The 27,214-nt window shown below is 47.7% G+C and overlaps 1 protein-coding gene across 1 annotated transcript in view; it reads left to right on the top strand.

Annotated features, from left to right (window-relative positions):
- Positions 1-27,214, top strand: part of SORL1 (sortilin related receptor 1) — a 162,666-nt gene that overhangs the window by 20,775 nt on the left and 114,677 nt on the right. Inside the window, exons 3-7 of the mRNA XM_081241421.1 lie at positions 2,548-2,673; positions 9,287-9,448; positions 11,072-11,139; positions 16,519-16,699; positions 26,237-26,338. Of these exons, the coding sequence (XP_081097547.1) occupies positions 2,548-2,673; positions 9,287-9,448; positions 11,072-11,139; positions 16,519-16,699; positions 26,237-26,338 (639 nt within the window). The remainder of the gene's footprint in view (positions 1-2,547; positions 2,674-9,286; positions 9,449-11,071; positions 11,140-16,518; positions 16,700-26,236; positions 26,339-27,214) is intronic.

Here is a 27,214-nt window from a genome sequence, read left to right as displayed (position 1 = left end):
GGAAAGAAACCCTGATCCAGAATGTACCAACGGGGGTGCCGTGTGGAGGCCATGAGGTCATCAGCCCACTTGGCCTTGTCTGAACACTGGAAGAGGCCCTTGCAGGGCTCTTCACCGTGGAGGAAGGTGGATAGCTCTGCACAGCCCCAGGCTTGCCTTTGCCCTATTGATTTGTTGATCAAATAGGGATAAGAATTGTGAGGATAGGATCAAAATACCGTGTGGAGTTGTCCAGCCTGGAGACAGGAAGCAAGGCTGATGAGCAGTTTGAGAGCCTCAGGCGTAGCATGGACCCTCACATACCTTCCTCACTTCTGTTTAGTATAAGCCCCAAAGGGATGGAGTTTGCTTACAGACGAGAAGGGCGAGGTTTTTGGTTTTGAGGGTGGCCGCACCTCCACCACCAGTGGGTGATGCAGAGGTGTGGCGGGGTGTCTGCGGAAGGCCCCGCGCTTCGTTCAAGGTGGTGTTTTCTCTCTCCATCCAGTGTTCCTTCCAGTGCCTGGGCTGTAGCTTTGGTGCGTGATCTTCCTCTTTAGCAGAGAAATGTAAGCGTGCAGAGGAGAACATTCACCCAGAACTTTGACTTGAGAGAGTGGAAAGTCAGCTGAACTTGGGCTTGGAGGAGCCCGGCCTAGTTTTGTCAGTTTCTAGCAGCATGACCTTGGGCTAGTCGTTCATTTCTCTGAGTTTTGTTATCTCTTAAATGTAAACAGTTGTTCACTGAGTCAGGGATCCATCCATTTCACTCTCTTTTGTTCACTTACAGAACTCATGCTGTGGTTTATAATGAAATTTATTCATTTCAGAATTCTTTTCTGAGCACCTGCTATGTTCCAGGTCCACAGAAAGTGGCCAAAGAGAGACCCACTCACGGGGTTTTTAAAGATGAAGAGAGTTGATGTATACAAAAGAGTATTGTTACTGAAAAATGCTGCCCCAATGTGAGCTTACTATCACACTTGTGCCTCTGAGGAGGTAACTCGGAGTGGATTATCCATGTAGGGGTTGATGCTAGGGTTGGAAGGGGCCTGAGCTCCCTTCTGGAGAAGCCGTCAGTTTGCTGTGTGTGACTTTGAATGTCACAAGGAACACTTCATGTCTGTTCTTGGCCTGGAGGATGGAAGTGAGAAAGTACCGCTTGGTCTTCCTACCACTCAAATGATCTGTGAACTCTCAACCTGCTGAATTTAGGAAGCTGTTTCTGTGGCAGCCCCTTACCGTGTGTTTGGTAGTCGGGGAACACGTGCTGTGCTTAAGCGTGTGTGTTTGTAACAGGAATTCTTCCAGATATTGGCAGAGGTTCTATCTGTGCTCTTCCAACCTCGGCATCTAATAAATATTAATAACCCGCATGTGTGCTCAGTTTTCTTTGCACAAACATCGTGTAGTTCCTTGTTCACGTGGGGGCATCGTTTACCAGCAGTGACATGTTTACATGCCCATTGTGTGAAGGGCCGTGTCTTTGTATGCCTGGTGTCTAGCGCAGTATCTGGCTCACATGAACCCCTCAGAACGTGTTTGCTGCTGAGTGGATGGGATTCGTCCCGAGTTCCCATTCTTCTTGGGATTCACCTGTCCTTTTACTTTAATGCTTTCCCCAATTCTAACTCAGTATTTTATTCATAGTATTGACATTACAGTGTTATATTCATCTGTCAGGCTCATTTTTAACCCACTGACTGTATTAATTTCACAGTGCCTAGGTATTAAAGTCTACGGACAAATTATCTGACAGCTTCCATTTCTTCCATCCCTTTCTTGAGGTGTGATGGCTTTCAGGTTGCCTCCGGGCACCTGGTAGACACTCAGTGCACAAGTTATTCTTCTGTTTCATACCTGTGGTTACCGGGGAGCCAGAGACCCGGAAGCAGGAGAGAAGTAAATACCGTTGGCAACTGCATGGCCCCCCCACCTGCTGTTCCTCTAAACTCAGAATCTCCCATGTTACAGGGTCAGGGTGCTGGAGGAGGGGGGTTCTGGGACCCCTCTGTGCAGCCTCTGCACGTATTTAATCACTTAGCACTGCTCTCTTTTTCATCTCTGGGGCTACTGTGTGAAAACCCATGAGGGTTTTTTTTGTTTTTGTTTTTGTTTTTTTTTAATCATCTGGAATGCTGTAAGGAGAGAACTCCCCAGCAGAGGGATGAGAATTAGATTACTTTTGGGGGACATTTCAACAGATGGCAAAACAAATTCTCAATCCCTTCCCCTCAGACAATCACATTTTCTCAGCCTCTGGATGTAATTTGTTAAACACTCAACCCGGCCGTGGTGAGGCGCTTATCATGGTTTCTGTCTGCCTGTCTCCCCCTCCAGGGAATTGTTGTGGCCTCAGAAAAGAGGCCACCGGCTTGGGGACAGACACAGAGGTGGCCTGCTTCTCCTTTGTGGGTTGTCTTCACACCTGTAATTTCATGGTATCAGGGACCCTTGGGAACCACATTCAGGACGCAGGGGACGCGTTTGCAAGTGGAGGCGGAGGCAGCCGCCTTTCTGCCACTTTGCTCACCGATCCTTTCCTTCTTTCCCGCCTCCATCTTCCAGGTGTACGTGTCTTACGACTACGGAAGATCATTCAGGAGAATCTCAGAGAAGCTGAACTTTGGTGAGGGGAACAGCAGCGAAGCTGTGATCGCCCAGTTCTACCACAGTCCTGCGGACAACAAGCGTGTAAGGACGTCACCTGCTGTGACTGCGTGGGGCTGTCTTTTGGGACCATGGCTGCGCTACAGGAGGGCTGGGAGATGCAGTGCTGGGGTGTCTTTGCAGCGTGACAGGCAGCCGGGGACTGTTTTTCTGCTTAGCTGGGAGTCGGTGACACAATGTCATTCTCAGGGCAGAACTGCATAATCAAGCAGGCCAGGTCCTGGCCAGGCAGGATTTCTAGACAAACAAGGGCAGGTTAAAGCCCAAAGAATCTGCCAACTGCCAAATAAGTTGCCTGATTCATAGGTGGCAAAAATGTTACCCAGGGCCACTGGGGCTTGCACTGGGGTCTAATCTAGGTCTTCCAGGGCAGCTGCTGAAGTCTTGGTTTCATGGGTATCACCAGTGTGTGCGCACACGTGTGTACCTGCGTGTGCATGTGTACCCCCCCTTCCCTCCAGTCTGTACTGGTCTAGAAGGGAAAACCAGGGCAGCTGATACTGCTGTGGCTCCTGATTTGTTTTCCCAGCTGTCTGCCCTGGGGCTTTGTTTCTGCAGTAGAACCCGGACAGTTTGATTTGGAGGAAGCCTAGACCTGAGATGGCCCTGGGCCCCAGGGAGGAAGAGGCGGGTGCAGGAATCAGGCAGCCTGCAAGGCTTTCCTGTTGGTTAGGTACCTTTAGCTTGGAGAGTTGTGTTTGGTTGCCTTCTTCCCCACTCTAGTGATCCCTAGCTCATTTCCGGGACGGGAGGGCTGCTTCTAAGGATGCTCGAAAACTAGCTCCTTAGAAGCAAAAGCGAAGGTACGGGGTAGCTGCTGCTTTTTGCTCATCCAGAAAGGAAGGGGAGAGTGAAATCCACCGGGTCCTCTGACCAGGTTCCCCCCCCCCCCCCCCCCGCCCAGTGCTGGCTTCTCAGGTTGCCTGTGGTCTGTTAGCAGGGGCTGTATTCAAAATATTTAGCCACTGGAATGGCCCTGACCAATCAGAACAGACCCAATCTGGAGGGAGCTGGGTTTTGAAGGCCACCCTGCTGAGGCAGGCATTAACTTTTCAGTTGCTGGATTGTGGGCTGGGCCTGGGGAGGGGACCAGGCCAATGGAGCTTTAGGAGGGGCTGCTCATGGGCTTAAACTGGCTACTTACTAACAGAAGCAATTGTTTTTTTAACAACTAGAATAGGTGCTACTGGTACTTACTAGTTAATATCAGCCCTGTCCGATGGTCTCAAAGTGGAGGGGCAGTTAGGACAAACTCCCCTCTAACCTAACTCCAAGGTGACCGAGCAGTTCTTCCCTCTGTGAAGAAAAGCACAGAAGGGGGTTGGAATCGGTTCTGTAGTCTGGACAGCAGGCCCACCACGCCCTCTCCACCACTGCACTGGCAGGCCTGGTACTGGGGACTCCCAGTCCCTCGAGTGACTGGGGAGCCCTGCCCCAGGGTGCAGCTTGCTGGCTGTGTTGCACCTCCTGTGGATCGATCTGCCTCTCCAGAATCAAAGCCTTGGATTAGTCTCTACGTCAGGTGGTACCTATCCATTATTATTAGTAGTAGTAGTAGTGGTACTATTACACATTGTCCCGAAGTTAACTCCTGCTGAAGTTGTGGTCTTGAAACTGCTCTGTTGTCCCTTTCAGCCCCATCTCGTCCCCTCCTCACCTCCGACCGCAGGGCACAGATGTCTGTACGCAGGCTCCGTCTCCCTTCCTGCGTGTCGCGGGTTGCGGTGAGCAGCTGCTAAACCCGCCCGTTGGAAGAGTCAGGAGACAGGAAGGATGAAGTTAGGGGCTCGCGGCGGGGGGTGGTTTAGTGCGGGGAGAGGATCTGGGGCTTTTGGAGCAGGTGAGGGAGCAGGGCACGGGCTAGGGCAAGCAGGAAGGAGAACCAGGGAATGGGTGCGGTAAAGGAGCTCTAGGTGCTGCAGGCGAGGTGGGAGCCCCGGGCCCGCGGCCTCAGCACTGTCACCTGGAAGAGGAGGGCTGCTTCGAGTTCTCAGGGCTGAGTTGGGGATGATTTGGAGTCGGTGGGAGGATGCATAGGGCTGCCTTCTTGGAGAACTTGGTGGCTGTTGAACCTGGAGCCGGAGCAGGCTGAGTGAGGTGAGGGATGCTGCCTTCCCTGTTGGGTTTGTAACTCCCCAGAGGAGGTTGTTACCCCTCCTCAGACTTCTCAGGAAGGAAGTGACTCTTACTGTGCTGATGACTTTGGTTACTTTTGCCTTTGTCCCTTGGAAGGCAGATCGCCCCACTCGACCTACCACTTCCTGATAAACATCCCCCATGGCTGAGTGCTTTGCCCTCTACACCAAGGTGCTGGGCCCAGGCAAATCACCTGTGTGCAGATGTTAGCGTGGCTGCCACGGAGGGCGATTGGAAATGGTGGAAATGACTGTTCGCAGCTGCTCGGAAGGGCTAAGATGTCATGAAAGGGCCACGTGGAAGTCTGGGGGGGCACGGCCTGCAGGAGGGGAAAGAAGGCGCTGCTTAGGTAAATGGAGCGGCTGTGGGGTCATGTGAGAGTTTGGGTCTATTTTCGAATCAGCCCGCCGTCCCACTTCCTTCTTTGCGGTCCCCTGTGTGCCACCGCCTGGAGCAGCGTGCGGCTGTAGCCACCTGACAGTTCCACCAGCCTCGCAGTGCACCCGAGATCAGTCAGCAGTGTCCAGACATGTCTGGGCTCTTTGAAGGTCGCTGGATGTGTGGTCAGGTTTCCCAGCCTCCACAGATGCGAGCGCTAGTCCTGCCTTTTTCCAGGCAGAGGTTGGTCCCAGGTGACATGGTGAAACGCTCTCTCTTTCTTCCCTTGGTTCCCACCTCCTGGAGGTGAGTCCGTTCCCTGCTTCGTCTGCCCATCCTCCTCTCACGGTACTCTTGGCTTCTTCACTCGAAACTGGAGAGAGTCACTTAGGCTGACATGGGGATGAATTCTGTAGCGACTTTTGTTATCTCTCTGGCGGTCTTTGTGTTTTACGAGGGAACATAGCGTTACGCTAAAGGAAAAGATGAAGCACGTCTGGAATATTAAGTGACTGCAGACATGAGAGGTGGGGGTGGTGGTGAGGATGCTCCTGAAATTGCCCAGGTTAGGAAGCATCTAGTAGGTCAGCTCTGCTGGCCAGTCTGCAGGGTCGCCTCGAGCAGACTTGACAGCCAGGCATCCCGGGACTAAAAGCAGAGTCTGTGCACATTGGAGGAGGTTACTTAGCGTCAGGAAGCACGTGCCTAAGGCTGGGATGGAAGCTGCAGGTCATTAGAGTAACGTTGGATCAGAGAGGTGAAGGCTTCGCGGGTGCTCGGGACCAGGGCTGGAGCTTCACAGACGGGCAGATTTCTGTAGCTGGAGCAGAGCTGGTGGGAACCCTAGGGGATCAGGGAGGAGAAGGGCGTGGGCAGAGGCTTCAGGGCGCCCAATGTGTTTTCTCTGCAGGCGGGGAGGGGAGTGTTTGCACTGAGTGGCTTAATGATGTCATTGGGGTCCCGCCTGAAGAGGGAGGAGTTTTCCCTCTGCCTTGAGGACTGGAGGGAACCACGGAAGAACCTTGGAGTTGGCGGGTTACTGTGAATACTGTCCCTTAGGGACCTGTGTCTGGTCTGCCGGCAGCATGCAGGATGGGCTGGAAGGGCAAGGCTGGAGAACGGTAAGAAAGGGAGCCCGTGGGTTACTATAGGCGTGAAGTTGCCCAGTCACTTTACCAAACCTAATATCCACCCTCTAAGGGTCTCACTCCCTGCTGGTCCTAGAAGTCAGGAGGATGAGTAAAACCCAGTGCTGACCCCAATTTCCTCATAGTCTCTAGTAGGACCACGGGCCACGCTAGTAGCACTGGGAAGAAAAAGGAAGGCACTGATTGTGAAAGACCTTTTAGAGGAAAACCTAACCGGGTAGGTGGCCGAACGAAAGTAAGGGAAGGCAGTGGAGTAGAAACCAGACCCTAATGGTGAGTAATGGGGCTGGGGAAGGTGTCACGTGGATAGGGCTTGGGACATGGGGAGGGAGAAGTGGGTTTTGGGGGGCAGGTGGCGAAGAATTCAGTTTTGGACAGAGAGCAATATCTGGGCACATCCGGGTGGAGGTGCTGACTGAGAAGGTAAAGAAGGTCATGAAAACTAGACTCCTGGGAAGAAGACATCAGGGTGGGCGTGGAGATTTGAGGGTCTTGGAATGCGTGCTCCTGGAGGGGCGGTGGTGGAAGCTTTTGGAAGGATGAGCCATAAACCACGGTAGCAGCCGAGCATGGAGGAGTCAAGGTCAGCTGAGGGCAAGGACCTGAAGAAGACAGAGGGGCTGGCAAGAGAGAGTCAAAGACAGATGGTCGGGGTGGGGCGTGGAGCGTTGATGCCACAGTGTCGCAGAAGGCAAGAGCGTTGCCAGGGAAGCTTGGGGACTGGATTAGGAGAGGAGGCACTTCACTGAGCCCAGCAGTCCAGGCTAAGACCTATGGATTCAATTCGGGAAAGGCTGCCTTTTTGTTGGAAGGAGAGAGGTAAGGTTTGATGAACCAGCCAGACGCTGATATGAATGCTGCCTCTTCCCGGTCACCTTGGGCAGCCGACCTCTCTAAGCATCAGTATCCTCATTAGTAAGAGAGGAGATAACAGTGTCATAGCCTGGAGTTGCTGCGGGGACGCTGTGAGTGAAAAGAGGCAAGGTGTGCAAACATTCAGCCCAGTGCCTGGTGCATACTAAGTGCCTCTTGAAAAACTGTAGCTATTGGACTTCCCTGGTGGTCCAACAGTTAAGACTCCGTGCTTCCACTGCAGGGGGCACGGGTTCAATCCCTGGTCAGGGAACTAGGACACACATGCTGCGTGGCACAGCCAAAAGGAACAAACAAAAAAAAAAAGAACATAGCTACTGTCATGAACATCATACGTTCTGTGGCCGGACATGTGATTTCTAGGTCCTCAAATGTGAAACTGCAGGCAGCCATGGGATAGGCGTTTCTGGAGAAAACTTTTCAAACTGAGAGAACACTCCCTCCCCCAATAACCAAGACGGTTTCAGAGCAGGAAGATGGGCTGTGTTATTTCTAGGGGACACTTTTATGCCCCAAATGATGATGGTCCTCTTTGGGTCATAATTGTTTTTATCACTTTGCCTTTGGTTCTGCTAGTTTTTGCTTGCATACCATTTACTACCCTTTAGAGTTAGATTTAATTAGGCTTCTCCAGAGTTTGGAGTTTTACATTAGATGCTGTGGAGGAAACAGAGGAGAGAGAACACATAAAACACATGCCTGGGAAGTTTACAGACTGGATGTGGAGAGAGAGCAGGAATGTAAGAAAGCAATGTGTAGACAAGTGCAGATTGTTTCTGCAGGCTGAAGCTGTTGGTGCTGAGAGGGCTCCGAGCTGAAGCTGGGTCTGGAGCAGGTGGAATCAATTAGGGAAAGCGTCCTTGGACTGATTCCTTTGCATCAGTGATTTCTAGGATGTCAGTGGCTGAGTTTTGGTGGCGCTGGGTCCCCCCCAGCTCTGGTTCTGGGTCACAGTCGTCCTCTGAGCCACCCTGTGCTCCTGGGAGCAGGGGACGTCCTCCAGCTCTCTGCACGCAAGACCTGCCACCTTCCGGGCTTTCCAGCCTTATTTCCTGATATTTCCCTCAAGCCCCAAGACTGTCATCAAACCCATACTGTATTTTTTTTTCCTTCCTCTTTTGTTCCCAAGCTCAAACTGCCCTCGACTTGGCGTGTTCCTCCCTGTGGAAGTCTTGTCTGCCCTTCAAGGCCCAAATCTTCCATGGAGTAATATCCCATCTCCCAAACCGGAACTGATCTGTAGTCTGTGCTCTCACAGGACTCTGTCCATGGTTTCTCAGTTGGTCTCATTTCCCCTTGCATTGTAGTTGGCTGTAGACACGTCTTTCTCCCACATTAGACTGGAAAGTGCTTAAGAGGAAGGGTCCTCTGCTTTCTCCGGGACACCCTCGGCATCTGGTCCAGGGTGAATATTCGGGGCACATTTGTTCAGCTGAATTGCTTTGATCCTTTCCCCTTGAGAACTCTTCAGGCCGGCAGTCACTCTCCAGCCTGACTTGTTCAGAGTCACTCACCCGTGGGGAAGCAAAATAAGGTGAGGCCCCTGCTTGCCTGCTGTGCTCCAGAGTGAGTCTGCCTGCCCCAGTGGCAACTGGGTCCTCAGAGCTGCCCTGTCACCTGGCACAGGGGCAAGGAGGGGAAGCTAAGCTTCCTGGGTGGGTGTGATGTCAGGGGTCTTCCTGGAAAGGTGTGTCAGAGGATGCACGGATAGTGAGCAGGCCCCTCCATGTGCAGCCAGCCTGGAGAGCAGGCCTCCTCTGCCCGGCTTCCTAGAGCCGCCCTCTGATTGTGACCGGGTGACCCCCCCAGGGAGTGAGAAAGGCCAAGTCAGTTGAAAGAAAAAATAGAAAGGCTTGACTCGCTTCATTACCTGGGTAAACAAGAGCACCATCTGGCTTCAGCGCAGCCCGTCTGCACCCTTCCTTCGCCGAGCCTCGTGTGGTGTGCCCCGGAGTGTCTTCATTGCCAGGAGATGGCAGGAAAACCATGTGCGAGGGAGCCGGCCCCTGGCCTCTGCATGCGTGGGCACTCAAACTCTGTTGGGGAAGGGGTGTTCGGGGTGCGGCCAGGCTCTGCTCTGAGCTCTCCTCCTCGCCCTGCAGTACATCTTTGCAGATGCTTATGCCCAGTACCTCTGGACCACGTTTGACTTCTGCAACACCATCCAAGGCTTCTCCATCCCATTCCGGGCAGCTGACCTCCTCCTGCACAGCAAGGCCTCTAACCTTCTCCTGGGCTTTGACAGGTCTCACCCCAACAAGCAGGTAAGAGAGCTTCCGGGACACGGTCAGCTGGGGCTCCTTGAGGTTTCTGTTCTGCCCCAGTGGATCGCCTGTCCTTCAAGTGACCTCCCCCGGCCCCTCCCTCCTCCTCTCTCAGGCTGAGCCTTTGTAGCTACTATTTCACTTCCCACGGCTGTGGAAAACTATATCCCCCTGGCACCCTGGGTCTGCATCCTAGCCAGGGAGCAACACCCAGCCCCGGCAGGCCCTGTTAGTTACACATCAGGCCCTTCTTGCTGCAGGGAAACCTCTGTTAGTCCTGGGGGTAAATCAGGTCTCTGGAATTAAATCAAAGAGAGCCAGGTAGGGAAGGCTGGCATCAGAGTTGTGCTGGGAACTCTTGTCGAATTTCTGTTCTACCTTTCCCATCCTCCACCTTAAACATACTGCCCTTGCCTACCTTTTTTTTTTTTTTTTTTTTTTTTTTTGCGGTACGTGGGCCTCTCACTGTTGTGGCCTCTCCCGTTGCGGAGCACAGGCTCCGGACGCGCAGGCTCAGAGGCCATGGCTCACGGGCCCAGCCTCACGGGCCCAGCTGTTCCGCGGCATGTGGGATCCTCCCGGACCGGGGCACGAACCCATGTCCCCTGCATTGGCAGGTGGACTCTCAACCACTGCACCACCAGGGAACCCCTTGCCTACCATTTATTTGAAGTTACGATTCACTTAAATATTCTTGCTCTGTGTGTGTGCGCGTGTGCATGCACATGAGCGCATGTGTGTGCGTGAATATAATATAAATTTGTGCATTTTCTTCCTTTAACCTGGATTTGAAGGAAAGGTGAGAGATGGGGAGAGAGCCCGGGTAAGTTTCTATCTCAAGGTTAAAACTTGCCAAGTGGAGAGTATTGAGCTGGCATAATCCTGTGAACCCTGTTGGCCCTGTAGGATTGGATTCATGATGAGTTTCAAATGGCTTTGCTCAGAGGAACCTTGGAACGATTCTTTTTCTTTGCAGGTTGTTTAACCAAAACATGACCTGTTTATCTTCACTCGCCTTAGGGAGTAACCCAAGTATGGGCTGTTTACCTGTGTAGGTGGATTATTGTTGTTTTTAGTCTCTTGCTTCTTACTCCCTGGTCCCTAGGGTCACAGGAACCCTCAGGTTTTGTCTTTGGAAGTTGAGGGGCAAAGATCAGCAAGTCAGTGACTCATGGCCACACCCTGTGTATTCAGGGGATTCCCTAAGTCCTCTCCGTTCAGCTTTCATCACTGTGTCCCATTATGGGTTTTCAAGGACACTGTTTCCCAGGCGAGAAGTACTGAGTATAATCCTTTTGTTTTCACCACCACTTGAGGGTCAGTCTTGAGTAAAATATAATTTCTGGTAATCCATTAAAGGAAGACAAGTCGCAATCGTTTTTCCTTCCTTCCCATACGGAGGTACTGAGACCTTAGTAACTGAATGGGGAAGAATGCGAAGGTGAACTTCCTGCGCTTCCTGCCCTTGCTGGCACGTAGGGTAACCGGGTTGGGTAATGTGATCTCCCCACCTGTCTTCACAGGGGACGTATTGAGGAGGGGGTTTCCACGGGTGATGCCATTCAGGGATCTTACATCACACCAAAGCAACATCGTGACCCCTTGTCGCTTTGGTCTTTGCAGCTATGGAAATCAGATGATTTTGGCCAGACCTGGATCATGATTCAGGAACATGTGAAGTCCGTTTCTTGGTAAGTCGTGCCACCTGAGAACTTGGAGTTACATAATCCCCTTGCTTCAGTTCTAGCTCCTTCATGCAGGGCCAATCTGCCCTCCCCTGAAATGTGAAGCATCTGGTTCAGGAAAGACACATTCCAGACCCGGGAATGAGAGCTGCAGGTATAACAGACTCCCCAGGGGTTTGGGGGGGCGGTGAGGAAGGAAGATAACTTGTGACGGGAGTGACAGAGCTTTTGCATTTTTCAGTCTGTCAGGGAATCCAGGGGAATCTTGAAGCTCTTGCATGTATTAGAATTTCTAAAAGACCTTCATTTTTAGAGCATCATATCAGAAGTGGGGATTTTTCTCTAAAATTCGTTCATTTGTTCATTCATAACATATTTTTTTTGAATGTCTGCTGAATATAAAACATGCTTTAGGATGTAAGAAGTTGAATAACTGATGGATATAGTTATTAAGGAGATTGCAGTTTAGGAGAGAAGAAGAGACATTTTGTGCATGTAACATACATCATGAAAGAAGCATGAAGTCCCACGGACATAGCATAAGAAGCCAGAGGAGGGCCATGCTCCTTCCAGATGGGTCATAGGCAGCTCCACGGAGGAGGTTACTGTTGATCCAGGATGTGCACACCAGGTAGGGTGTGGCTGTTTGGAGATGTGCAGGATGGGAATTCCAGATGGGAACAGAATGGCCCAAGGCAGAGACGAGGCATTGTGGTGCTTGGGTGGAGAACCCTGAGTCTTATCCTCGGACAGTGTATTGGGTGAAATTTGGAAAGGGATGTTGGTATCAGAATCTGCAGTGCTTGATAAAGGAATTTGGACTGAATTCTGAAAGCAATGGGGAGCCATTGTAGGTTTTTGAGAAGGAAAGTGAAATCAACAGGGCTAACCTTTAAGAGGTTGTTTCTGGTCTTAGTCACTTCTGGTCTTTTACTGTTACGGGGATGATGTATATAATCTTGAATTTGTACATATGCAGACGAATGTGTAAAGCAGACTCCCAGGAGTGGACTTGGTGGGTCAGTGGGAAAAAGTCAAACCATTCACACCTACCAAACTTGAGACCTCTTGATCTTCACCACCCTGGATCAGCCCTACCCATATGTCATCTTCCCCATTTCAGTTTCTAGTTGCTCAGGTGAAAAACTCTGAGTCATGACTGATTCCGTGTTTGTTTCATGCTTCACGTTCAGTCCATCAGGAAATCCCTTTGGCTCTACCTTCAGTATATACCCAGGATCCACTACTCAGCTACTGCTTTACTCCAAGTCACTGCTGTCACTCATTAATCATCCAACTGGTCTTTCTACTTCTACTCTTGTCCTTCTACAACTGATTTCTCAGCATGGCCGTACTGATCCTGTTAAAAACAGGTCAGATCATGTTGTTCTTCTGCTTTGAACCCTTTCATGTGCATCATTACTTTTCTCAGATTAAATGCCAGCTAACCACAGGGCCTTTGCACTTGCTATTTTCCCTGTCTAGAATGCTTTTACTAAAGATATATTTGTGGCTTGCTCCTTTACCTCATTCAAGTCTGCTCAAATAACATCTTCCAGATGGGGCCTCTCCTAAGGATCCCATTAAAATCGCAATTACTCCTGTCATTCCCAGTCTGCTGTAGCCTGATCTGTTCTTTTTTTGCACATCACTCATCACATCCTAATATACTCTTATTATGCTTATTATTTGTCTTTCTTCAATAGAATAAAACTACACGAGGGCATGGACTTTTTTTCAGTTTTGCACTGATATATTCCCAGTGACTAAAGCATTGAAATTGTAACTTTGCCAAATTTTCTATAGAAAGTGTCAAATTTTGCACTCATTCTCAACAACATAGAATTATGCCTTTTTCCACAGCCAGTGTGTTAGTATCTCAGTATAGTTGTATTTTTAAATTTTGTTTTATTAATTTATTTACTTACATGGTTGTGCTGGGTCTTTGTTGAGGCTTGCGGGCTCCTTAGTTGTGGCACATGGGCTCCTTAGTTGTGGCATGCAAACTCTTAGTTGTGGCATGTATATGGGCTCTAGTTCCCTGACCAAGGGTCGAACCTGGGCCCCTGCATTGGGAGCAACCACTGTGCCACCAGGTAAGTCCCTTGGTATGGTTTTGATTTGCATTTTTCTTATTATGAATGAGTTTGAACATCCTTTAACCTAAGGGTCATTTTTACTTCTTTTCTGGGGACGTGTCTCTTCATGCCCTTTGCCCTTTTTCCATTAGATTGTTCATCTCTTTATTACTGATTTTCAGGAGCTCTTTATATATTTGAGATTGGTCCTTTGTGATATGAAAGAGCTTGTATGTGTATGTTCGTTTATATTTATATTTTCCAGTTTGTTACTGGTTTTTTTACTTTTACATGTAGTTTTAGTCCTCATTAAATGTAGTGGCTCCACAAGATGTAGATCCTGTCTCTACGTCTTTTAGCCGTCTGTTTGAAGAGGAATGTCTTTGAGTTCATATTGCTTCCTTAGTAATTAAGGACAGTAAAGGATGGAGCAAAGAGGGGCCTTACAGCTGAGTATCTTCAGGCTCCAGTGGACTTCCTTTTTTTTTCTGTGGTACGTGGGCCCCTCACTGCTGCGGCCTCTCCCCTTGCGGAGCACAGGCTCCGGACGCGCAGGCTCAGTGGCCATGGCTCACGGGCCCAGCCGCTCCGCGGCATGTGGGATCTTCCCAGATCGGGGCACGAACCCGTGTCCCCTGCATCGGCAGGCGGACTCTCAACCACTGCGCCACCAGGGAAGCCCTGGACTTCCTTTTTGTAGAGGGCAGCTCTTTCTGACTCTCATTATTTTCCTTGGGCAGAGGTCGTAGAGTCTTAGAGGGATTATAACCACACTCTCATCCGAGTACAACCTCTACCCAGGTTGTACATTAGAACTTTTTTTTTTTGCTTTTTTTGAACTTTAAAGGGACAAATTGCTCTTTTTTCTGTTTAGAGAATCATATATTAAGAGGGCAAACCAGCAGGATTACTAAATAAAGAAGCTTCACGTTTGGGAATTTTTGTGTTGTACCTTCTGCCTCTGTGCAGACATGCAGATAGATATCCTAGGGGAAGGGGCTGGCCTGTCTTATTGTAGACAATTACATGTCTGGTGTCAGGGAATTTCAGGCTATTTGAGGGATTTCTCCTAGGATTCCCCATAATATGTGAGAGTGTAATCTAACCTCTCAGAGAATAAAGGCACACTTTGTTCAACGATGCGTGGTAGCCTAGGAGCAGCAGGGGTGAGGAAAACCAGTGATTTATGTTATCCAGAGCTGGAGGTTGGCAAGACAGGACAGAGGATGAGCCATGGGGGCGGGTTTCAAGGCTGCCCTGTGGAGCACCCCTGAAAGGCTGTAAGTGAGGTGGGTGAGGCCAAGTGAGGACCAGTGAGTGTGCTCAGGGACAGAGCAAGGCTTGGAACTTCCAAATGAGGGTAAAGAGGACAGGAAGTCAGGGTCAGTGAGCATGGAAAGTGGGAGGCGGGCGATTGCCAAGTACAGGAATTTGTTGGGGGAGCAGCTCTCAGAAAGGAGAGGTTCAGATGTGGATGACGGAAGAGAATTGGGATGAGAGTCACAGCTCTTTCTGTTGCTAGCTGTTGGCTGCTGCTTTTGGTTACGAAGGAATAGTAGAAGTGAGCTCCACCTCAATATCTGGGTAAAGGTCCCTTCCTCTCTGCCTTTTCAAAAATATCCAGCGTGTTTTTTGTTTGTTTGTTTGTTTTTTTGCGGTACGCGGGCCTCTCACTGTTGTGGCCTCTTCCGTTGCGGAGCACAGGCTCTGGACGCTCAGGCCCAGCGGCCATGGCTCACAGGCCCAGCCGCTCCGCGGCATGTGGAACCTTCCCAAACCGGGGCATGAACCCGTGTCCCCTGCATCGGCAGGCGGACTCTCAACCACTGTGCCACCAGGGAAGCCCTCCAGCCTGTTGTAATTTGCATATCCTCTAGGGTAGAGGAAGTACTTTAATCAGTACTTCTAATTGTGGAAAAGAAGAGAGCACGTCCTCCCCACCCCTCCCCTGCTCTGCACACAGAGCATCTCACGGTGAACATTAGTTTCTCTCATTGGGACAGGCTGGTTTCTCCAGTGTCTGACCAAGACTCCAGATTGTAGGGCCAAAGTCAAGTCTTCCCCCTTTGCAAAAAGAGGCTCTTTTGTTTTTCTCTCTTATCTCCCTTCTTTTCTTCTTCCTCCCTTCCTCCCTCCTTTCTTTTCTTTTCCTTCCCATCCCTTCTGTCTTGGAACTTGCTCTTGACAATACATCTTGGAAGGAATTTCCTATCATTGCCTTCATTATCCCGAGAGCCATTGTGTCTATAGAACCGTACAAAGGTGGTTTGTGTGAATTAATCATTAATGAGTCCTTCTGCTTCTCCTTGGGTCATCACTGCATCCTCACTGTGAAGCTCTCCTCCAGATTTTTCCCAGTGTTTTTCCCTCTTGCTAAATGGTCCGCCTGGCCTTGGTGTTCTTGTGCATGTTAGGAAACCTCGGGCAGGTCAGCTGTCCTCCCAGGCTGCTCTTAGGGCCCTTCTTTGGGGACACACCAGTGCAGAGATTCTTCTCTGAGGTAGTTTGATCTAATCACTCTGCAGTTTTCAGTTTGGAAGAGCTTCTGTAATATGTCCATGGATCCATGCAGCAAAGATCAATGCAGCAAGGAACTCTATAGGATAAAAAGAAATGTAAAACATGGCCTTTGATGGAATCTGTACTCTGTCTAGGAAGCTCAGACAGACCCATTATGGTGAACGGTATAAAATAGTGGGTAAGAAGCTCCATTGAGTAAAGCGAGAAGACTGATTCCAAAATCCACTTAAGGCAGTTCTCTCCCTTTTCTTGAACTCGTAAAAAAGGCTTGGAATTGCTAGTGATGGGAGAAGGGCATGGGGGAAGGCTTCCTGGAAGAGGGGGACTTGCACTTGATCTCAGAAGACGAGTAGGATTTAGATGTGCAGATGAGAGTCTATGCAGAGGGCATCCAGGCAGAGGGGGATGGATAGTGTGGACAGAAGCACAGAGGGAGAGTTGAGCCCTGCGTTTCTGAAGGACATCAAGGGGATCAGTACACTTGCCTTTCACTTTTCCTTCTTTTCCCTCTCCTCTAGCCCCGCCGGAGCTTGCCTGGAGCAAAACCCAGGCTGCATTGTAAATAACAGTACCAGCAGCAAATACTCGACAAGTGGCAATTCCTTTCCCTCTCTACTGAGCCAAGGAGCCACCAAAGGCATGTGTTTGCAGCACAGAGAGAGAGCATCACCTGTAGCTGCTGCCGTGGTGATCCTGAGTTCTCACTGATGGTCTGCATGGCAGGACCTCCACGCCTCCAACGGCTCAATGTGGAGATGATGACAACTGCTTTTTTTTTCTCTTCCAGGGGAATCGATCCCTATGACAAGCCAAACACCATCTACGTTGAACGGCACGAACCCTCTGGCTACTCCACAGTTTTCCGAAGTACAGACTTCTTCCAGTCCCGGGAGAACCTGGAGGTGATCCTGGAGGAAGTGAGGGACTTCCAGCTGCGGGACAAGTACATGTTTGCCACAAAGGTGGTGGTAAGTTCGAGGAGTCAACTGCTTTTGCGTGTCCTTTCTGAGGGTGGCCGTTCTGTGAATCAGGCACGGAGGGTCCACGCAAGCAGGGACGGGATGCACGTGCCTGGGGGAGCTTGACTGCAGGTGCTGGATGTAGCTGGACACTCCCAAGGGGCCTGGAAGGTTCTGGGAGGTCAAGGAGCAGAAAAGCTTAGACAACCACTCAGAGTGTCTCTGGGTGCTAGGAATTTGGTCCTTTCCTGGTCCAAGCATCCTTGACCAACACACATTTCTTTGAAATCCCAGTGAAAAGAACACGGAAAGGAGGGGTGGGGCTAAGTGGCTTTTTTCTTTAATCCCACTACCTGATTTCCCTGCAGCTCAGGCCGATTTCTTTGGGAGGTTTGGACACATGTTCATTTACATGGCTAATAGAGTGTGTAGTCATTGGCTAGTGGGAGTTAATGCTCTAAGAAAAGCAGTACTTAAGCTTCCAGCTGTCAGTAAGTAGCTTACGTCTCAGGCTTTGGGAAAATCTTCTCCTTGATTTTATGTGTTGGAGCCACATGCTGAAATGGAGGGCTTGCTCATTTAAAACCACAGTTGATTATTTAACAGGACTTGCCTTGCAGCTGTATCAAGTTGCAACCATACTGCCCTTGGGTAAAGGAAAAAACCAGGCCTGGCCAAAAGTAGGTTGGGCTGCTCTTGCTGGCCGGTATAAGCTTGCTTTCATAACGCAACCATTGCCTCCTTGACCTCAGGTCTGACGGAGGTCTCTGGTGCCTGGGCGGTTGCTCTGTTAACCTTAGGGACTAAAACCAGATGTCGTGTTTTCCTCCAGGTTCACACTTATTTATATGTTGGTAGCTGGCCAGGCAGAAGCAGGTCAACCCCCTTGGTAGGATTCTAGGGTGGAGAGAGGACTTCCCCAAAAGGGAAAGCAGGGAGCGAGGTTGGAATCAGGAGAGAAGATGCGAGAAGCTAAAGGCCAGAGGGGTTCCCCCTTACACACCTCGAAAAATGTGTTTTAAGACCACTAAACTATGACAAGTTTTCTTCTGTCAGGCTGTTTGTCTTGAGTCACTCCCTGGATCATTTGCTTCCTGCCTTGCCTGTCTGTCTCTTTCTCTTACACATGCATGTGCACACAGAACAGCCCAAGGACACAAGCATCCTTGAGTTGCTTCAGGCAGGGATGTGCTGGGAGTGCAGAGGTGAGAGGTCAGGCCTGAGGACTGGTACCTTGTGACATCCAGTTGGGTGACCCCAAGTACCGGTTTTGTGTTTAAAACCTTGTCTCCAGTCCTCTGGTGCTCATAAGTCTTTTTTGTTTTAGTCTCTTGGGCCTGTGCTTTTTGTGATTTTAATTTCTCAATTTTAAGGCCCAGTGACTGATTCCCAGGCTTCTTTTACTGACTGAGCTGGGAGGGTCTGAGGCGGAGAGCACTTGTGCATTCCCTTATCCTGTTATTTCTAGATCTCACACCTGAGAATAAGTTATATCCCATTTGGAGCTTTCTGTGCCTCTGTTCTGCCATCACAGCTACGTCTGTTCTGTAGACGTAGCTGATTTGCAGAGTGCCGGTGGTAATTTCTTTACTATTCCTGGCCAGTGGTAGGATCAGGGGCTGTGTCTGTTTGATCATCACTGATGCAGCGCCCAGTATCTTGCACAATGCTTGATACATAGCAGATGTACAGTAGAGTCGAATGAATCTTTGCCTGCCTAATTTAGAAAGATTAGGCTACTGGGGTTTTCTTTGGGTGGGGGGGGATGGGATTGGGGGATATTAAATTATTAGTTCTTTTATTGTCAACTCTCAACTCAGTGTGTGGCTTATTGATTTATATGGTATTGGTGGCAAAATTGTAGTTGTGTTGGCTTCCTCCTTCAGCACACGGATGGACCACCAGATTCCAAGGTCAGTGGTGTTAGCTAGACGCTCCAGGTGAGATGAGCTAGGCTACCTCCTGGGAGTGTTGTCTTAGGGTCACCTGCAGCAGCAGCAGCAAGGGCCCTTGTTACAAATGCAGACGGCAGGGCCCAAATGCATTTTTTTCCCCTGAGCATCCCTAGGTTGCCTAAGTCTCCAAAATTTGAGACGTTCTTCGCTAAAGCCTTCTACATGCAGAAGCTTCCAATGATAGTTATATTATCAAAGGAACGTTTCTCAATGGATAGGTTGATGAGAGAAGAAGCACAACTGGCAGTGGATAATAAAATGGGTATTTTTCTCCTTAATACACTAGAGTCCTAAGCCATAAGGATAAACAACATTGGCCTTGGTTGGATAACCCTGTCAGTAGGAGTATTGAGGCCTGCAAGTGTCACTTCTTATCCGGGGTGTGCCTAGCACTCTGGTTGCTGGTTTTGGGGAATTCTGAGTGACTTTAATGTTAAATGGATTCAAATCCAATTAAGAAAGTCAAGAAACTAATTGTAAAATGACAGAAAATTGGTTTTGGGAGATTAACTCTTTTGCTTTTTTCCGGTGCCGTGAATGATTCCAATTCTTTGCAAGTTCGTACTTTAGAACGTTTCTGGGCAGCCCTCTGGGTTCTGGACTGGAGCTGGATTTCAAGTCTTCTAACTCTCTGGGGCCCTCCTGGCCTGGCCCTAACTTCACGTGTGCTTTGTATCGGATGCCCTTCCATTTTTTTTAACCCAAGTTTAATTTGTATTCCTTGGTTTTTGACATGAAATTCACTTACGTAGTCCACATCATAGGGCCATTAATGCAACAGGGAGGCACCTCTGCAAAGGGACCGACATCAGTTTGTGAACTTGGTGAGACACAGCTGTGAGGTACTTCCTGGTGGGTAACAGTAGTTGCCGAACAGTGGGAGGGAGGTGAGGGCTGGCTGCTGCTCACTGGCTGCACTCCCAGCCTCTCCTGAAAGCCACGCTCAGACGTCTCTTGCACAGACGTGCAGCAGTGAGCCAGCGCCTGATGCGTGAGCTTGATGGAGTCTCCTCTCTGTTCTTACAGATGATGCAGACACAGGGTTCTAGAGCAGGCTTGGCAAACCATGGTCCTTCACTTGTCTTGGCAGTAAAGTTTTATTGAAACACAGCCGTGCTCATTTGCTATGTGTCACCTGTTGCTGCTTTCATGTTACAGTGGCAGAATGAATCATTTCATAGAGGCAGGATGGCCCACAAAGTCTAAAGTATTTCTATACAGACCTTCACAGAAAAACTTTGCCAACCGTTGTTTTAGAGGCAGGATTCTGTTCGCCTTTCAGTTGGCATCAGGCAGCTAGAATCCTCCAACGCAAGACCTTGATAAATCTGAGGCGTAACCCCCAAGAGTTCAGGTGACAGGCCTTCCTAAATTGCTGTGCCCTTTTCATTCCAGGGTGTTATCTTTAGGATATTATGGCTAATTCAGACACCTTGCATTCTGCAGATTTCCCGAGAGAACTCATTTGGACTTTCACTATTCTGACCAACCAACCACTAATTTCACTATTGGAAACCAATTTCTAACCATCATTATGCTAATTTAAAGTCGCTAAGGCTGATAGAGATAATGGAAAAACTTAGTTATTGCTTCAGAACTATAGGCTTCTACACGGGAGGTTAGCTGGCCACGGTTGGGATGTGGCTTTTAGGAAAACTGACCAAAATCTGACTATTGACTAATTATTTTAATTATGACATCACTTAAATGTCTCCAAACATAGACCTAGGTATACGCACTCACTGCTTATAACTTACACAACAATAAAGCTCGAACGTTTTTACGGATTAAAGATAAAACTATAATACCAATATGTTTAAAATTAATTTTTTATAACACCAGTATTGAGATATAATTTGTACAGCATAAAATTCACCCTTGTAAAGTACACAATTCAGTGGTTTATTTCACGAGGTCATGTAACGCTCACCACGACCTAAATCGTGGTCACGCCCAAAGGAAACTTCATACACATTAGCAATATTTTCCACTCCCCTCTCCTTCCAGCCCCTTGCAACCAGGAATCTACTTTCTGCCTTATGGATTTGCCTATTCTGGACATTTTATGTAAAGGGAATCATATGATTTGTGACCTTTCGTCACTGTTGTCTTTCATAGTATCGTGTTTTCGAGCTTCATGCATGTTGAAGCAGGGATCGTGGGGATCACCATAGCTTTACGTTCGCTGCTTCTTTCTCCTGCCAGATCCAATCTCTGGTTGAACCCCTCTGGCGAATTTTTGTTTTGAGTTATTGTACTTTTCAACTCAAGAATTTCTATTTGTTTCTTTTTTTTTAAAAATAATTTCTGTTTCTTTATAGATATCCTCTATTTGGTGAGATAGTGTTCTCATACTTTCCTTTTAATTCTTGACACATGATTTCCTTTAGTTCTTTGAATGTGTTTAGGATAGGGGATTTCAATTTCTTGGCCGATAAATCTGATATCTGGCCTTCCTCAGGAACAGTTTCTGTTGACTGTTGTGTGTGTGTGTGTCGTGCATATGGGTGATACGTTGCTGTTTGCTTGCCCTTGTTTTGGTGGAAAACCAGACATTTTAAGTGATATAATGTGACAACTCCTCATATCAGAGTAACTCATTCCCAGGGGGAGCTTTTTGTTGCCTTTCGTTGGTATTATTGTTGCCTTTGTTTTGTGAGTTTCCTGCATTCATTTTGTAAAGTCTGCATCCCTTGGTGGGTATGGCTAGTAAAGTACTGACCATTAGTGGTCAGCTAATGACTGAAGAGAGATTTCCTTAAGTACTTGGAGCCATTCGTCTGGCAGCCTTTGCTGATGGCCTCTGAGTGTGTGTTGGTGGCATGCCTTCTACAACTCTGCCTTAGCCCCTGCTTCTTGTTTGTGTAGAGACTCAAGGTTGTTAGCTGGATGTGAGAGATTAGGCCCTTTCAGTTCTTTCCTGAGCATAGCACAGCCCTTTTGTGTGTGACCTTGTAAATGTCTTGGAATATTTCAGAGCTTATCAGAGCCTCTTAGGGACATCTTCCCCAGTTTTTCCTTTTATGCTTTTTAGTTCACCTTTTGCAGTTCCAAGCGATACTGTTTCTCCAGCAGCTGTGGTGTTACAACATTTGCCACTTGTCACTGTTCCCCATAAGTGCCCTGGCTACAGGTCTGTGTGTACAGCGAACTGAGTCATGTTATATAAAGAGAAGACCTGAGAATGCAGCTTTCAAGCGAGTCACCGGGCAGATCAGATATGACAGTCTTCTGGCTGTGGGGCATTTGGGAAGCTCCAAACCTGTTCCGCCCTCTCCACGGGCTGCCGGGCTGCTGGTTTTCACAGCTGTTGTAGCTGTGAAGCTGTGGGTTTCCCAGGCTACCACAGAGCTAGAGAGAAAAGGGATGGGCTTAGAACAAGTTAAAACATCACCAAGTTAGCTCTTCTTGCCGGGCTTCAGTCGTTGTCTTGAATAAATGCTCCTTGAGTTTTTTTTTTTTTTTTTTTTTTTTTTTTTTTGCGGTACGCGGGCCTCTCACTGCTGTGGCCTCTTCCGTTGTGGAGCACAGGCTCCGGACGCACAGGCTCAGCGGCCATGGCTCACGGGCCCAGCCGCTCCGCGGCATGCGGGATCCTCCCAGACCGGGGCACGAACCCGTGTCCCCTGCATCGGCAGGCGGACTCTCAACCACTGTGCCACCAGGGAAGCCCACTCCTTGAGTTTTTGCAAGCTTTTATTGCATTTTCAGGATTCTGAAAAAGTTGATTTTGAGAATTTTTGTCAGTGTCTTGTTGTTTTCACAGATGAGTGGGTTTTTAGAGTTCCTTACTTTGCCGTTCCAGAAGTGCTTTCAATTAATATTAACTTTGCAAACTTTTTATTATGGACATTTTCACATCTACATAAAAGAATAGTTTGAACTGATAGGACCTCCCCTTGTGCCTTCATTCAGTCTCAATAGGATCTATGTTTGCTAATCTCTTTTCAGCTGTCTACGCACTACTTATTTTTTTCCTGGACTGTTTTAACGCAAATCCAGATATATCATTTTATCCATAAATTGGGTATAAACAACATGGATGTGAATGATATTTAGCTGAAACTTTGTTACTGCTTTGAAGGAGAAGGTGGTAGGGAGTCTTAGAGCCCAGGTGCTTCTAAACCAATGTCTTTGTCCACCACGTGCCTTGGGTCCCTCATTTCTCCCACCAACTTTCTCTGTGAAACTTCCAATTGAATGTTCGTTGTGACATCCTTTGACCTTCACTTGGCAAGAATATGTCATTTAGTTAGTTCCTTTCTGCTCTTTTCTCCTGCCCTCCCATTTCTTTTTGCTATTGACAGAATCTCAAGCATAAATGTACACTCACTCTCTGAAATTCAGATTATTCAGAATCTTATATTAATTTATTTTTTACTTATCAGAAATGAAAATACCAAATGAAAAAAAAATCTTATAAATTCTCAGACCCTATAATATTGGTGTAAATTAAAACATTTAAATAATTACAAGTCTTTAGTGAAGGTATGTGTGCTGGTAGGTGTATTAATGGAATAGCCTTTCAGGAAGGCCATTTATACTATAGATCAAAAATGGAAAATTTGACCTAGGAGTTGTAAGAATGCGTCCTACAAATATTCTTGTGTAGCTGTGAAAAAGGTAATACATACAAGTACGTTCATTGAAGAGTGCTTCTGGAAATAACCTAAATGGCCATTAATAGCTGTTAAATCAAAGATGTCTAAGATACACTGTTGATGGGAAAAGTTTAACTGTAGAACAGTACTCTGCTCATGAAAAAAGTCGAGTTGCACAACAGTATTTCTATCATGATCTAATTTGTATGTGAAAAAGAAATTTGGATGTATCAATTTGGCACTGTGTTTGGCGAGCAGACTAGAAATAAAAGCAGCTTAGCCAAGACGGAGGTTTATTTTTCCCTCATCAGTGCTGCCGGAGGTAGGCAGTCTAGGGCTGGCATGTTGATGCCCTGGTGTTATTGGGGTCGCAGACCTCTATCTTGCTGTTCTACCATCCAAACAAATGATTTCCATTCTCAAAGTTCCCTCATGGTCCACGACACTTGTACTAGCCTTGGAGTGTATTGGAGTTAAGAAGAATTAAGGACAGACAGAAAGGTCAAAATAGGACCCCCTCCTAGCCGATTCAGTCTCTTTAAGCAGCTTTCCTTGAAACCCAACACAATAGTCTGTTTATGTCTCATTGACTGGTACTCAGTCGCATGACCACACAGAGTTGTACAAAAGGAAGAGAGCCTTAGTCTTTTACTCAGGTGGCCGTCAGGGTCCTTTTGCCAAGGATGAAAGGGATTAATGGATGCTGGGGTAAGTGTAGCAGTGTCTGTCACTCTCTGAATACGCTCATAGGTGACTGCACAGAACATTTCCGAAGGAATGGCCCAGAGCCTGTTACCGGTGAGCACTCGGGAGCAGAGTGGAAACAGATCTTCTGCATTTTACCTTGTACCTGTCTGTATTGTGAGACGTTTTCCATGAGTATGTTTTACCTTTATAATAATGGTAAAGGAAAACCCAACATCAACAAAACCCCATAGTTTATTAAGAAACACATCTTACAATCAATAGTGTGCCATAGTTTCACTGTTAATACTTTCCTTGGTGGTAGTAAAATATCACAATAACTCGTCTACAAATGCTTTAGGAATGAACCTGATTATCCAGATTTAGGAATATCTCTTGGAAGGAAGTGGGTTGGATGTGTTTAGAGGTTTTTCATGACCTTAGTATTCTGTGATTTTTGCATTTATGCCTTTCTATCCATTCTCAATTCTCAAGCCTCCCAGCAGCCATCATTAAGAACATTTAACTAATCATGGGCCTGAATGTCACTGAGAAAAGTGGCTCCTTTCTCAGGGATAACTGCAGTAGGAAGTAGTGACAAAGCATAAAGCATAAAAAATACGTGTTTCACTGATATCTGTGTATTTATATATATATTCATAAGGATTTATATAGGGTGACTTAAATCATCTGACCTTTATACATAGTTATAAAACTTTATTGACTTAAGGAGGGCTTTTGGAATTTATACATAGCAGTTTTACTGGGAACTCTTCTCTCATTCAGGTGATACATTTTGTGTTTTTAATCAATCTATCATTTCTATAGCCCCATACTGAGGACAAGCTATTATGTGGTTTTCAGGGTGCCATTTTGAAAAGGCAGTCTTCTATACTTCTCTACCTGGCTTCTTTAAAACAGACTACTTTTAACCAGTGTTCAGTGGTGGCTTGAAAAAGAAATGTGTGTGTGTGTGTGTGTGTGTGTGTGTGTGTGTACACACACATTCTGCTGCTCAAATGAATGGAAAATAACTTCATGTTCATCAGCTTGCTCTTCACAGTATTTATTGGACATGTATGAGCATATGTATTAGTAGTTGTTATATTACAGTTAAGAGAAATTGGCATCTTCCATACTCTATAGGAATATAAAATCTATAATAAACAGTATCAACATAGCCAAGGATAAGTGAAGCCTTCTGGCTGGGGATCCCGACATTCTAATCAGTTGGGTGATAGTCGTGCTTGCGAGGATGTCCACATGAGGATGGGCCTCCCTGTCTGTTTTCGTAGATGTGCAACATTTGCCTTCAGTTCCCGGTCACAGACTTGTAGAGCTGGAAAAAGCCACATAGATCCTTTACAGTGTTTCTTATCCTTTTTTGACTCATTGACCCTTTTGAGAACCTGGTGAGACGTTCTCCCTAGCAAAACGAGTGAGTACATGGACACAGAAAATTTGCATATGTATTTCTGGGGTTCCTGGACCACTTAAACCCATACCCAAAGTCCTGATTCAAATCAGCGTCTCATTTTATAGATGAATAAACTAGGACCTAGAGAAATTCAGAGGTAGCTCCAAACCTCGTGCTTTTATACACATTTTCAAGCTTCCAGCTGTGGTTTAATATCTCTAAAATGCAGCGTGATGCGGTCAGCGTCGTGTGGAGTGGATGCATCACGTGTGTGGTCACATCACGTGGAGTGTTCTGTATGCTACCAAAGAAAGCGTATTCTAGCAAAAGACCTTAATCATTGAGAAGTCTTAACAGATTAAAAATAGAATCAATGAAAATCCCTTCAACTCTTGGTACAGATGAAAGCCCTGTGACTCGGGGATCCTAGCGGTCTGCAAATAAGAGTAGAAGGAGGAAGAGGGTATGTTTTTATGCGTATCAGGTGTGTGGCTGACCTCACCCTGTGGTGGTTTGGGGGCTGTAGGCTTCTCCGCCCCGCCTGTCTCTCCATCACACAATGCTCTCCCTTTTCACTGTCTGCTTAAGCTTTGGCAGCCACCGCCCCCCTCCCCAAGCTCAAGTTCTCCCATCATACCGTTGTCCTTCTTCTTCCTGTGGTATCTGGAGTATCTAATATTTATCGCAGACCAGGTATCTAGGATAAAGTGGTACAGCCCAAGCTGCCCAGTGACAGCAAGTGTTGCAAAAATGTGCATTTGCGGTCACACTCTCTATTTTGTGTTTTTAGTTGAATCAGAGGGGTCTGACTTTTCTGTTTCCTTTTTCGCTCATTTTGAGTGGCGATAATATAGTACAGTTGATTTTTTTTTTTCCTCTTCCTTGGCAGCACCTCTTCGGCAGTCTGCAGCCATCCTCTGTCCAGCTCTGGGTCTCCTTTGGCCGCAAGCCCATGCGAGCAGCCCAGTTTGTCACAAGATATCCTATTAATGTGAGTGGGGTCCACGCCGGGGTGGGAAGGAGTGCCGTTGTCCTCATGCAGAGGTTAGAGGGAGGGTGATGGGGGGTGGATACCTGATGGAGGCTCCCTGAAGTCACTTTCTAGATTGGTCTCGAGAGAGAGAACCATTATGCTTTGGGCATCTTGGTCTGTTTTCTCCCTCTTCACTTTTTGAAGTGGAGCTGAATGGGAGCCTTAATTTGCTTTAAGTGGAGAAGGATTGGCAGAGAGGTTTGGAACCGGAGTCAATGGTCTCAGTGTGCTAGTGCTGAAGGAATGGGAGGTTAGTGATAGCAGTAGTTATTTATTAAGTACCTGCTGTGTTGCTCACAGATGGTGAGGTTCCAAAAGGGGATAGGATTCGAGTCTCACCCTTTTAGAAGCAGATGGGTTGGAGAGCCTGAGAGCAGAGCAGAGGAAGAAACCATGTACAGTCAGAGGCTTGACTGTGCAGTACGTGTTAGAACATAGCTATTGGGAAGGTCAGTGTGGGCTGGGTCATCAGAGAAGTGACCACGGGGAGGAGGTGGCATTTGGAGGCCTTGATGCCAGCAGTTGGTGTGATGGAAGGTTAGTAGCTAAAGGGAGGATGTGATGGAGAACACACTTGTCGGTTCTTTGCTTTCTCCGGGCTCTGCCTTCCTGTGGTCACCTTAGAGAAAATGAGAGGGAAGGAAATGCACATTAATCCATATTGTATTTTGTACTAATGATAGGGAGACGTTATTAACTAAAAGCGATTTCTGGGTCATTTTTAGAGTTCAGGGCCCATTCTTATTTTGTGTCCCACCTGCCAAGAAGGGGTTTGCTCCGGCCGTAAGGCAGCCTCAGGGTCTCCAAAGAGAGAGTCGGCCAAGCTTCTTTCCC

The sequence above is a fragment of the Mesoplodon bidens genome (genome assembly GCF_964165515.1).
Source record: "Mesoplodon bidens genome assembly, chromosome: 7".
NCBI lineage: Eukaryota > Metazoa > Chordata > Mammalia > Artiodactyla > Ziphiidae > Mesoplodon > Mesoplodon bidens.
The sequence above is the reverse complement of the archived record's forward strand: the minus strand, read 5'-3'. Positions and strand labels throughout refer to the sequence as shown.